The 12,434-nt window shown below is 57.3% G+C and overlaps 1 protein-coding gene across 1 annotated transcript; it reads left to right on the plus strand.

The window, feature by feature from the left end:
- The first annotated feature begins 1,456 nt into the window (after nucleotides 1-1,456).
- On the plus strand, nucleotides 1,457-12,211 carry GDF6 (growth differentiation factor 6). Its single transcript, XM_071553059.1, has 2 exons — nucleotides 1,457-1,784; nucleotides 11,187-12,211. The coding sequence occupies exons 1-2, from the start codon at nucleotides 1,457-1,459 to the stop codon at nucleotides 12,047-12,049; spliced, it is 1,191 nt and encodes a 396-aa protein (XP_071409160.1). The 3' UTR covers nucleotides 12,050-12,211.
- Nucleotides 12,212-12,434: the final 223 nt, after the last annotated feature.

Below are 12,434 nucleotides of genomic sequence, written 5' to 3' on the forward strand. Positions count from 1 at the left end.
TGGGTGTTGTGCCAAAAGTCTGGGCCAAAGTTTCTCTCTCTTGGTGGAAAATGAGAACGGGAAAGAAAAACACTAGACAGTCATTGGATGTATATTGGTATGACCACAGCTGATGAAGGATCATGATCAGAGATCTCAGATTCGATGTGGGATGAAAGCCAGATTCCCTTTATTTGCTATAGACCAAGCTTTCACAGCTAAACACATGTGACCTCTAGCTGGAATGAGAGGAAAATCCACCAGTGGCAGAGATGGCACAGACAGGAGGAGTAAGAAGAATTGGATGATGGGAGATCAGAAGAGGAGGGCAGCTCAGCACAGGGCAAAGAAAAGCCACATTGGGAAGTGGAGGAAAGTGCTTTGTGGCTGCCTGCAGCAACAGTGCCTTAGTTCAGACAGGAGGATAAGAAGGTGAAGAGGAAGTAAGTAGTGATCAGGACAGGTAGGGTAATGCAAGCATGTTATCATGGCTTTGAACCCTGTACAGATGCTTGGAGGAAACCACTGGAGAGCTGATACCAGTCTTACGCTGAAAGATGAACCTCTGAAAAGTCAAATGAAAAGGGGTGGTTGAATGCCTGAATCTTTCTACTTGTGCTTCACTGCTGTCTTCTGCATGACCAGTGCAAGGCAAATCTGTGTCCTGATTTGAGGAGTCTCTCCTGCCTGCCCCAGGCTGCCCTGATTATCCTGACAGTGCTGCCTGCTCAGTAGAGCCCAGCACTGCCTTTTCCCAGCCCCCCACCTGGCACTGTTCTCTTCTTGAACTGATCCTCTCTTGGTGTCTGACTTGCAGATTTTGAGACAAGGACAATGGTCCTTGACTCTTCCTATGCTTTACCTTCCTTCTCTGATGGTTGGCAGGGCCTGCCTCAAGGCTGCTCACTAGATGGGCCTTGCACATCCCAAGATGAGACCATCACTTTCCACCAAATTCTCCTTCTTGAAAGACCACTGCTTTGTGCCAAGTTCCCGGGCACACAGCCACGGGAATAAAGAAACCTCAAGTAAAGTCATTGCCATCACACAAGTCTGCCCACAGGCAAAATGGAAGCACCTGCGAGGCACCTGAAGAGATGAAAAAAGCAGTGGGTCGGTGAGAAGAATTACCCAAGGGGTGGCAGCAAGATGCGCAGCATCTCTCCGCGGCCCTCATGTCCACTTTCCGCGGGAAGTCCACAGCGAGGAGGGAGCAAAAGGACCCCCAAGCACCCGACCACGGCGTGTCCCGCCCCGCCGCGGACCGCCCCGCGGGGGCGGGCTGGGTGCCCCCACAGGGCGGTCCGCTGCGGGGCGGTACCCACGGGGCGGGGCGGGCTGCTGCGGGCCGAGCCCGGCCGGGTGCAGTCCCGGCTCCGCGCCACGCTGCCGCGCAGTCCCCGCGCCGCTCCGTGGGCCGCCGGAGCCGCCCGTCGAGCCGCCCTCCTCTCCCTCCCCAGCGCCGCCGCCTCTCGCTATGAATGCACGCCGGGCCCTACTCTCTGCCGCCTTGCTCGTCAGTCTCCTCTGGGATTTATCTTGCTGCCTCCCGGCTTCCCTCCCGGAGCTCACCGCCTCCTCCAAAGGTGGTCGCAGCCGCAGGGTACCTCGATCTCCACGGGAGAACCACCCGCGGCAAGGGGGACACGCCATGGGCCGGGCGCTCCCACGGGCAGAACCCCACGAGTACATGCTGTCTCTGTTCAGGACTTACTCCGTCGCGGAGAAACTGGGCATCAACGCCAGCTTTTTTCAGTCGTCCAAATCCGCCAACACCATCACTAGTTTTGTAGACAGGGGACGAGGTAAGTTCTGGACCCCTCCACGCCCCTCACTCTCCCCTCGGGGCTGCAGACACCCCTTCTCGCGGCGTTCTGCGATGCGAAGCTGCCGTCCCGCGTAGCCTGGTGCTGGGGGAGTTGGGGAGCTCGCCCTGGTATTGCAGAAAAGTGCAGACATCGGTAAATTGGGAGTCGCGTTGTTTTATTTTAAAGCAAAAGGCGCCGTGGCAGCCCTAAGCGCTGCTTGCGAGAAACACGCGTGTTCCTCTTGGAGTCGTCATGAGGTGGTGGGAAACAAATCCCAGCTTTGCAGGCGCCCTTTGGGTGTAAATTCAGCCTAGGAAACAAACAAAAAAAATTAGTATCGCTGTTCTGGTTTCTTTCTACCCGCCGGAGGAAGGGTTTTCCTTATCGCCGCGGCTGCACGGCAAAAAGAAAGTTCAGACTGACGGAGGGCGAACATCTGCTGCCTGAGGTTGCTCTTGCCTCGGGTCGCGTTATCGGGGTTACCTGGAAGAGCCCTGGCCCCGTCCGAGAGCGCTGGGGCTGGGACCCGCCGGCTCCGCTTGCAGCCCCGGGGCTCAGTGTGGGACGGCTGGGCTTCACGTCTGCTCCGAGGCTGCATCATCTGAGCCTGGTTTGTATGGGGCTGATTCTCACCCATCCCCGGGCCGGGACTGGCAGCGGGAGCCGCTCCCCCGGACCCTCAGCTGCCTCTCTGGAGGAGAGGGATGGACGTGTAGCCGAGGCCAGGCGAGCCCCAGGCCTTGCCACCGTTCTCCCCAAGCAGCATCGGTGCCGCGGGGCTCCCGGGCCCCCTCCGTGACCTGCAGCCCTGGCCACCGGGGCGCTCGTACCTGGGGCTGCGGGTGCAGGTTTCTCGTCGATCCAGAGTAAAATTTCCCTTCCATAAAACCGCCTCTTTTTTTTTCTTTTCTTTACTCTGGTTGTGAGCTTTTAAGAACAGACTAATTAACAGGTTCTTAATGAACGTTGTGCTTTCATTCCTCCCCCTCTCGCAGATCTGTGGACCCTCCCCTCCATCCGCGCCCCCCGGGGCGCTCGTGTACCTGCCGGCGGCTGGCAGCGCCGTCCCGCCGCTGCCGGAGCCGGGGCAGCTCGCCGCCCTCCCCCCGCGTCCCAGCCGTTTTAGGGCAGAACACAGTGACGGGAAAACTGCACGGCTCCCTAGAGCTACAGGACCCAATCGCCCCCCAAACCGAACGGAACCCAAACCGACCTCCTTCGGCTTCCAGAGGCGGAAGCCTCTCTCCGCCCACGGCACCCAAGGCTCAGCCCCTCGCCCCATCGCTTCCCTCAGCTCGGGCGGGGGTTCTTTCCCGAGGAGGGAGCTCGGCGGGGCTCTTCGCCTCCCGCCCCAACGCCGGTCGAGCCCCTCTGAGCGTGGAAGCACTCATAGTCTCTGCCCCTCACGGTCGGAAGAGCGCAGACGTTTTCGAGGGGAGAGGAGACACGGGTTTTGCTTTTCGCCTTATCAGGATTGTTGTCTCAGCTGTTAAAAGCGGGGGTGGGGGGAAGAGGATTCGCTCTCTAGAAATATGGTTTCGAAAATTCAGCTGTCAGAAAGGAGCTGACCCGCTCTCCCTGATGGAGAGGAAGCAGGGTGCTAAGTCTGCGAGCCGCAGGAAATGGAGTCGCGCTCGAGATCATTTTATTCTTGATAACCAGAAGAGAGACAGTTAATTTAACAAATTTAGCTCATCTCGCTGCATGTGAGATTCTCCTCCGAGGGAAGTGATTTGCTAACAGAAGTTCCAGTTTGATTAAGGAAAAGCCTCACTTTTCCCCATTGATTTTGATTTGATGTGTCACAGGCTGTGACCTTCTGCTGGACCTTCTGAGGGTTGCTTAGCATCAAGCCACTGATTGGAGTATTTCAACTCAGTGATCTAATTGAGTGTTCATGTCATAACATAGCAAATATTGTCTAGTCTCCCATAATGAAGCGGACCAGCCAATGGCACATCACCAAAAAACTTCAAGAGAGCTTCCGTTCCTCTGAAGTGGTAGCTATTTTACTGCCCACCTCCCCGTGGGCTCCTAGCCCAGTTAATTGGCGAGCTGGAGTTGTGCTGATGGTGAACAGTCTTTGCTTAGGAAAAACAGGGAAGGGGGGCAGAGTTTCTGTCAATTCATTTGCAGACAATATAGCCGCCTAAATTGACCCAATTAGATGGCCTGCTCTTTACCTAAGCGACAGCTCCGGGGGGAGACGACGGTGGCCGTCCCACCTGCCGCACGCGATCCTTCATGGCAGCATTTCGAGGGTACAGCAGCCGGCTCTGACCGGCAGCAGCCCCCAGCCGCAGCAGTCCCAAGCTCGCCTGTCCCACTGCCCTCCGAAGCTTCGGTGTGGACACTGACAACCGCTCCCCTTCGCCTCTTGTTTCTTCCCTTCCAGCTTGAAGCTAATAAGATCGTTTTCATGGTATCTCGAAAGGGAGTAATATACATATAACTTTTTCCCCCAGCGGTAGAAAAAGAGTGCAGAAAGGGGGGAAAGGGTTTGCGATTCTCCCCTCTCCACCCACTCCCGCCCCTCACTCGCTCCCCCTTGTTACGGTCGCAAGATCAGACAGGACCTCGTTGAATGTAGGAAAATTACTGTTGGCACATGAAGTAACTCATTAAAACGCAGATGGTGCTCTCACTGGCCTCAGGACCCCCAGCATTGGAGCTCCACAGTAAGGAAGGACAATTAGGAGCCGCAAGGACTCCACCAGGCAGACTGGAAAAAAAAAAAAAAAGAGAGCGGGAGGGAGCTGGAGAAGGGAGCTATAAACAAGCAATTTCACAGCTAGCAAGAAATGCGGCACGACTCGGAAAACCCGAAAACAAAAAAGAAATAGCTGGGGTGCGAGGGAGCGCGATTTTCGAAGGGATCTTTCGTGGGAAGGGAGTGCCACAAGGGCCAGCTGCCGCGGGTGCCCCCGCCTTTCCCTTTTGTGTCTCCAGAGCTTCTCGCAACCACGGGACTGCAGCCGAAGTCCCGCATACGGAATGCTGTGCTCCGCGTCTAAGCGACAGGAAAGTTGAAATAGGTCGAGATAGTCTCCTTTTCCCTCCCCGCTTCTTTGTATAGTTTCGTGTTCCAGTTGGGAGGCAGCTGACTTGGATGGGCAGGGGTCCGACGAACGTTAATTTGCTCTTGCCAGGAGGGTCGGAAGGAGGTTGAGTAGCGGGGCAGGACAAAAGGGGGATCCCGTGAGCAGAAACTGGAAATGGCCCGGCTGTGCATGTGGCGGAAGAAAAGAGTGTAAATCCCACTTGAAGTTCATCTAGTGCAACATATTTATGCAAAACAGCGGGTTTCTGGGTGGACCGAAAGCTGCAATGTAGCGTAATCTGTGCAGCGCCTTTGCCCAGGCAGTGTTGTCGTTGGCAGAAGGAAAATGAAAAATAAGCAGGGAAGTATTTTAATGGGGAAGGAGGGAATTCACAACTGTTAATTATTTGGTGACCTTGTATTCGATTTTTTTGAGCCCCTTATAAAAACACTAATGCAGACCAGACGGCCGGAGTGCGGCAGCCGCTCCTCGTCCCCGCCGTGCGCCCGGGGAAGGAGCGAGCGGCCCGGGCCGGCCGCGGGGCCTCGGCGCCCGCGGAGCCGGCGGCGCGAGGGCAAGCGAGGGGCGGGCGGCGGCTCCGCGCTGCCCGCGCAGGAAGGGTGTTCTGGAGGTCGGTGTTTTACCTCCCGCGCTGCAGAAGCTGCGGGAGGGAGAGGAGCGTGGGGCTGCGGCGCAGGCGGAGCGAAGCGCAGAGTCCTCTCTGCAGCCGCAACTGCACTACTCGCCTCTTCCCGGTAAAAATCGGGGCTGTCGGCGCGGGGGTATTTTTTAATTTATTTTTCGTTTGTTCGTAGTCCGCTGCGAAAGAGCGAGGGCTCGCGTAGGCAGCTCCGCGGGACGGGGAGGGAGGTCCGTGGGAGCAAAGCACACCGGCCCTGGGAGCCCCGCGGCTCAGGTAGCTCGGCGGGGCGATGCGCGGCCACGGAGCCGCTCTGTTAACGGGAACGATTCATTAACGCCTATAAGACCATTCCGATGGCTTATTTCGACTCCCTTCCTGCTTTTTTAAATATTGTTAAATCCAGAAACCCTCCTGCAGGGCTTGCTAAGAGGCTGCGTTTGACTGCTTTTTTCTTTTTTTTTCGGGGGTGGTGGTGGTATGAAGGATCTAGCTCTCCGCCTCGGAGCTGTGTCGTTTCCGCCGCCCGCGGGGAGGTGTCTTGCCGCAGCTGGGCTGCTCCGCAACCGGGAAACGAGCGGCCCGCGGGGAGAAAAACCGGTGCAGCCCGAGCCCGGGGTCACCCGGCGCTGGTCACGGCAGCGGGGCGCCTCGCCCTCCTCATTTACCTCCTCGCTTCGTAATAGAAAAAAACCTCAAAACAGCCGATCGGAGAAGTCCTCCTTTCCGTACAATTTTGGGGCAAGCTGGAATTAAGTTCGCGAGTCCTCCCGTGCCTGATGTCTGATTTATGAGCGAAAGGGGACGTTTCAGTCCTTTCTAGCTGTGGCCGGTTCTCTATGCTCTGTTGCTGTATCTCAGCGCTTCCACATATATCGCTCAGAAATATCCTCCAAAGCGTTCCTTCTCTCCATTTCTTAGCTTCGAGCTCTGGGAATATTCAATCCAATTTTCTCAACTCGAATAATTTCAGATGAATTATTTCTCCTCCATATAAGTATTTTGGGTAGCGTAACCGCCGCAAACGGTGAAAGGGAAGGGTCCTCGCTTAAAGTCTGTTACAGCAGGTAGAAACCCCCCAAGGAAGCTCCTCTCCGCCTCGGCGCATCTCGTAGGATGATGCCAACAGCCGATGGGTCCGGAGCCCTGCGGGATGTCCCGCGGGTGTTGCGGCGGTCCCTTTGCGCCCGAGGGTCGAGCGTCTCTCGTGGGAAGCGGGGAGGTGGCGCCGAGCAGGTGAGTGGGGCGAGGCCAGGCAGCCTTCCCGAAGCAGGTACGGTAGAGCGGTGATCAAAGGTACATCACAAGCAGGTGCCTCCCTGCTCCGAGGAGAAACAACAACGAAAAGAAAACAGACCTCCACCAGCTTGTTAGGGTTTTGGCAGGATTGAGAATTCGTCCGAGGAAGGTGTGGTCTTTCTCGGTTACTCGATAGCTAAACGACCGATACATTTAAATTTAATCACTCTGTGTAATAAAAACCCACTGCGAGACAGGCGCTGGGAGATGAGGAATTGAAACCCGGAGAAATACCACACATGGAGAGTCAGTCCCTTGTTTCCATAGCTTGGGTAATGCTCCGAAAGAAATACCTGTCAGCCTTGCGACTCTGCAGACAACGTGTGGGCAGACCTTTGCAATTAAGGACAATTTATGTTTTAATTTTCAGATTATTGTTGTGCGAGTGCCTGCAAAGTGTCTTTAAACTGCAAATGTGCTTTTGGTTTGTGAGTTTAAATATGGCTTGAAAGAGAATTTGGGAATGGGAAAATTCTTCCTGAGTGTGGTTTGGACATAATTTGTAGTGATGTAAAGATCTGAGCCCTGATGAATTGGCTGGGAGCCCAGTACCTGATCTGCCATGAAAAGGGAAACTGTGTAGACTTCGTTAACCTCCGTCTCGCCTCAAAGACCAGGCTGCGGCGAGAAAGCGACCCAGGAAGCGGGAGAGGCTTCACACAGTGAGTAGAGGGAAACGTTCCAGCCCAGTCATTCATTTAATCTCAGAGATGCTAAAACCGCAGCCACCGCACCGCGGAGAAAAGTGTAGGAGAAGGCGGGCGGAGACCCGGGTGCAGGTCCCCCGGCCCGACCTGGCCTGCTCGTGGGAACACCGGGCACGCCACTGTCTGGGAGTTTAGGAAAGAGCAGAGCGGTGTAGGGCCGCTCTCTTCCGCCGCCACTGACACATCCTTGAATTCCAGACAGACCTAGTCCCGCCTTCTGTTCCTCCTTCCCTCTCCCAATATTTTATTTTCTCCAAAAAAAAAAAATAAGCTACGGAGAGTCGCAATGCAACTAATACATTAATCTACATTAATATTACAAATATAAACACACTTCTTCGGTGCATTTTCTGTAATGTGGCTTTCCCCAGGCCGACTGGACGTGAGATGACTTTGCTGCTCTCACTAAGTATTTCGGCAACGCGAATAGCCCTAATGACAGCCTCAGCTGGCCTGAGAATAAGGCAGATCTCGAGTAGGCTGTTAGAAACCCCGGATTACACACCATCCGCTCCTTGGGTTTAAAGGAAACCTGAAGAAAACAAGCCGTGATCCCTGTGTACTCCTCACAGGGAGAAATAGGGACAGCCAGGGTGTCCCTACGCCGCTTCTGCTACCGCTCTTTGTGTGCTGGGAAGACGGTATTTTCGCTGGAACAAAGGCTCCCCAACCTAGACCCGTCTTTCCCCGTTTTGTGGAGGTTCAGGAGGTCCCGCTTTCCCTCCTCGCCCTCCGCTGCTTTTCCCACCCTCTTTACTGCGCTGGGAGCGAGCCAGTACTGGTTTAGGATTATGTATTCATCTGGAATTATTAGGTTACAGAAGTGAATAAATAGCATTTATCTGATCGGATTCAAAGCTGCTCATTCGAAATAACCAGCAGCCGTGCCGCTTTCAGAGAGAGGCGCGGAAATCAGCAACTGCACGAGCCAGTGGGACTTTTCCAGCACAGTCGGTACTGCCGGAACCCGTTCGGCCAGGGACATATTTCTGTGCTCTTCGGCCGTGTCCCCAGCGTGTCATGCCACCGAGCCAGCCGGAGCAACCGTGCAACGCCTTTCAAATTGGAGTTTCAAAGGATGCTGTCGGGGACTGCATCCCCTGAGCAAGCTTTTTGACACCTGCAGCGCCGGAATTGGCTTCCCCCGCACTGCCGTATGACAGGGGCTCTGCATATCCTTTAAAACCAGTTTTCAGCATCGGGGACACGCGGGGAATTCCGTTTTCCCCCTCTTTCCTCCTGTCCAATCGGCATGCCTAGATGTCACTCCCAGTGGGATCATTCCCTGCGCCGTGACCGGCCACCTGCGTGAGGGCTCCTCGGGAAGGAGACGGGATGAGGACGCTGTCACCTCCATGTTCCTCATCCACCGGAAAGGGCTGACCTTTCCTCGAAAGCTCAGTCTGCCTGGCAGTGCTGCTCTGCTTCTGCACCTCGACAGGTATGCGGGGGAGCCCAGGACCGTAACATCTGCCAAGAGTAGGACAGGGGAGTGTCCGGAGGGACAGCGGGCTGCAGGCAGCACTCTCCTCACCTCCACCCCATTGCGAAAAGGAGTACCAAAGAGACTGAGCATCTGCCTTTGAAGCTAAGCGTGACTCCCCCCTCTCCATCCCCTAAACAAATAGAGTGATTAAAAGCAGATCGGTACCCACGCCCGACTCTGCCCAACCCGCAAAACCAGGGGTAGGGGCAGGAGAAGGCACTGATCTGGTTTCCTCGGCGGTCGTTGGAGCCCATGAAAGAAGGTCTAAGGCAGTTCGGCAGGGCCAGGAGATCCGTTTGTGCCCTGTCGGATGGCCGAGCATCTGGCAGATGCTGTATGGAGAAAAGAAACCAAAGACGACTGGGAGGAGGAGAAGCAGGAAGAGAACCTGCACTTTCTTACCCGAGGGATGCACATCCCCTTCAGTCTGAAGTTCCCTTTCCTGCCAAGGACTCCCTTGAAGGAAGGAAGAATAGTCGCAGACATCTGAGCTGCCGGACGCTCCTCCCGCAACCCAAGTGCATCTCAACCCCCGACTCCGACGGCCCAAGCCTGTGAAGAGGGGAACTGCTCCCCGCTCCTTACTGAAATCCACAAGCGACTCACGGACCAAATTCTGCACCGTACTTGCAGCGCTGACGAAACTGTCCAGCGCTTCTAGGCAGCTCCCGATGGATTTCACATTTATTTTCAGAAGCTCGATAGAGCAGCTGTTGTCGTCACCTGGACTATGACGACATTTTTCGGGCTCTGCGCGTATTTTTTGCGGCCTCCTCTCGCCCCGCCCCGAGCGGGGTGCGCTGCTAACCAGGCAGCCTCTTGCCCCTCGCTGCGTAAGGAGCAGCCCAACCGCGAGGAAACAGCCAAGCCTGAAGGGGGAGGCGGCGACAGGGATGCGGAAGGCCTGAGTTCAAATTCCCCGGGATGCCTGAAGGGCCTGACCGATCTCCACGTCGCTCCCACCAGCGCGCAGCCCCATGGAGACGGGGAGGCTCCGACCCTCGAACCCCCTCTCCGTTTGCCCGCCGGTGTCACGCAGGGCCAAGCGGGGGCCGCAGCCGTGTTCCGGCTACCTGGTCCCGGGGCCAGGGCAGGTGTGCGGGGCCCGGCGAGCTCCCACCTCTTGGATAGATGGAGGGCCGCGTGGGTGCGCGACGTGGGCTGGGCGGCGGGGCCGCCCACGGCGGGCCCCTGCGGGGCGGGAGTACGCGGTCAGCGGGTAGGCAGGCTTCGCCGTAGGGTCCCCTGGCCTGGCTGCGGGGCGGGTCTTTTTCCCAGCAATTCCAACTGTCCCTGCTGCACTCCACGCTCCATCTCCCTGCTGACGTCCAGGGGAACACGCAGCGACACAAGGCGACTGTCAAGTATGCTAATCCGCACTGATTAACTGCGCGTTAATCCGCATTGATTTTTACATTGTCATGGCTCGGCTGAAGATCTTGGTTTGCATAAATCATCTCCTTGTTCCTCCCGCCCCCCAGGATGTTCCCCCCAGACTTGTCAGGTAGAGCCGCAGTTGTGAAACACACTGATTAGGAATCGCAATGACCTTTGATATCGATAAATAACAGGCGGTGTATATTTCTTTAGTCTGTGTTTCTACGTTTGGAGCGGGCTGAGTTTGGAAAAGCGGTGAGTGTCTGCTGAACAGAGGCTCCAGTGACATTTTTACTATAGAAATCTACACAAGCTTTATTAGCTTCTGGGGAAACACAGAGGCTTTGGGAATTTTTGTATTTGCTGGATTGTAAACGTTTTATTGGAAAGCAGCTCAGGGGAATCTGGTTTGCTTTCTACGCTGCACTTTGTACACTGATGTGTCAAAAAAGAAGTCCAGGTTTTACTCTTGGAGGGGAATAGGTACGTGTGTATGTATATACATGTGTATGCGTAAGGCACATGAGCACGCAAACGTTGCCAGTCTCACCTTGTTGGTGGGACCGACAGACAGAGGATGCGCGTGGAGCAGGGTCTCCCTCTGGTGCTGGAGAGAGGTCTCCTGTCTGATGCATGTCCTTTCATATTCCTTCTCCTCCTTCTCCTTCACTTTCTCCTTTTCCTTCTCCTCTCCCTGCCCTCCCCTGGTCCGGCTGAAGGGCGGGAGTGAGGCGGGCAGGAGCGGCCCCGGCTGGGCAAGTCGGCGATGCTGGCCGCCCTTCCCCGCCTCAAAGACCTTTCGGCAGATCCCCCTGAGCTCAACTGACTGTAATTATTTTTATCTCGCAGACGATCTCTCGCCCGCTCCCTTGAGGCGGCAGCAGTATGTGTTTGATGTGTCAACCCTCTCGGAGACGGAGGAGCTTATGGGGGCCGAGCTGCGACTCTTCCGTCGTGCCCCCCGCGGCCGCCCACCATCCGCCGCCCCGCCGCACGTGCAGCTCTCCGCCTGCCTCTCGCCGCGGCCCCTGGACTCCCGCGCCCTGGACCCGCGGGCGGCCTCGGCCGCCGGCTGGGAGGTGTTCGACGTGCGGCAGGGCCTGCGGGAGCAGCAGCCCGGGAAGCGGCTGTGCCTGGAACTGCGGGCCTGGGCGGACCGCGGGCCGCGGCGCTGGCTGGACCTGCGAGCCCTGGGCTTTGGGCGCAGGCCGCGGCCGCCGCAGGAGCGGGCGCTGCTGGTGGTCTTCACCCGCGCCCGGCGGCGGAGCCTCCTCGGGGAGCTGCGCGCCGAGCTGGGCGCTCCGCCGTCGCCCGCTGGCCGCCGCCCGCCGCTCCGGCGCCAGCGGCGCACCGCCTTCGCCAGCCGGCACGGCAAGCGGCACGGCAAGAAGTCTCGTCTGCGCTGCAGCAAAAAGCCGCTGCACGTCAACTTCAAGGAGCTAGGCTGGGACGACTGGATCATCGCCCCACTGGAGTACGAGGCCCACCACTGTGAGGGGGTCTGCGACTTCCCGCTGCGCTCCCACCTGGAGCCCACAAACCACGCCATCATCCAGACCCTCATGAACTCCATGGACCCTGGCTCCACGCCGCCCAGCTGCTGTGTCCCCACCAAACTGACTCCCATCAGCATCCTCTACATCGACGCCGGCAACAACGTGGTGTACAAGCAGTACGAGGACATGGTGGTGGAGTCCTGCGGCTGCAGGTAGCGGGCGGGACGCCCTTCGGCGGCAGCCGAGTCTGCGTGTGGCGGAGGTGCAGCGGCGAGCGGGGCCCGCGCCCCCGAGTGCGGCTGGGGCGGAGGGGACCGGCGCTGGGGGCCGCAGCCGTGCCCGCGGGGGCCGCGGCAGCGTCGACCCGCCGCTGCGGGCGGGGAAGGGCGTGCGGGCCGGGCAAGACGGCGAAGCCCCCGCTCGGTCCCTTCCCCGCTCCCCTCTCCTCCCCTTGCCTTTATCTGGCGATCTATCCTCCCTCTAAAGGTGAAGGCAATTTACCAAGTACAAAAAGAGTCGGGGGAGGGAGAGGGAGCAGACTGATCCCTCTCTGTGAAGTTGCTCTGAAGAGGGCTGTTTCATTTCTGCCCTCTGTTTCACA

This window comes from Pithys albifrons, chromosome 4 (genome assembly GCF_047495875.1).
Source record: "Pithys albifrons albifrons isolate INPA30051 chromosome 4, PitAlb_v1, whole genome shotgun sequence".
NCBI lineage: Eukaryota > Metazoa > Chordata > Aves > Passeriformes > Thamnophilidae > Pithys > Pithys albifrons.

Excerpts from the sequence above, each read along its gene's own strand:
- GDF6 (XM_071553059.1), top strand. The coding sequence starts at position 1,457 with ATGAATGCACGCCGGGCCCTACTCTCTGCCGCCTTGCTCGTCAGTCTC. Across the intron at positions 1,785-11,186 it reads TTTTGTAGACAGGGGACGAG|ACGATCTCTCGCCCGCTCCC; the intron begins GTAAGTTCTGGA and ends TTTATCTCGCAG.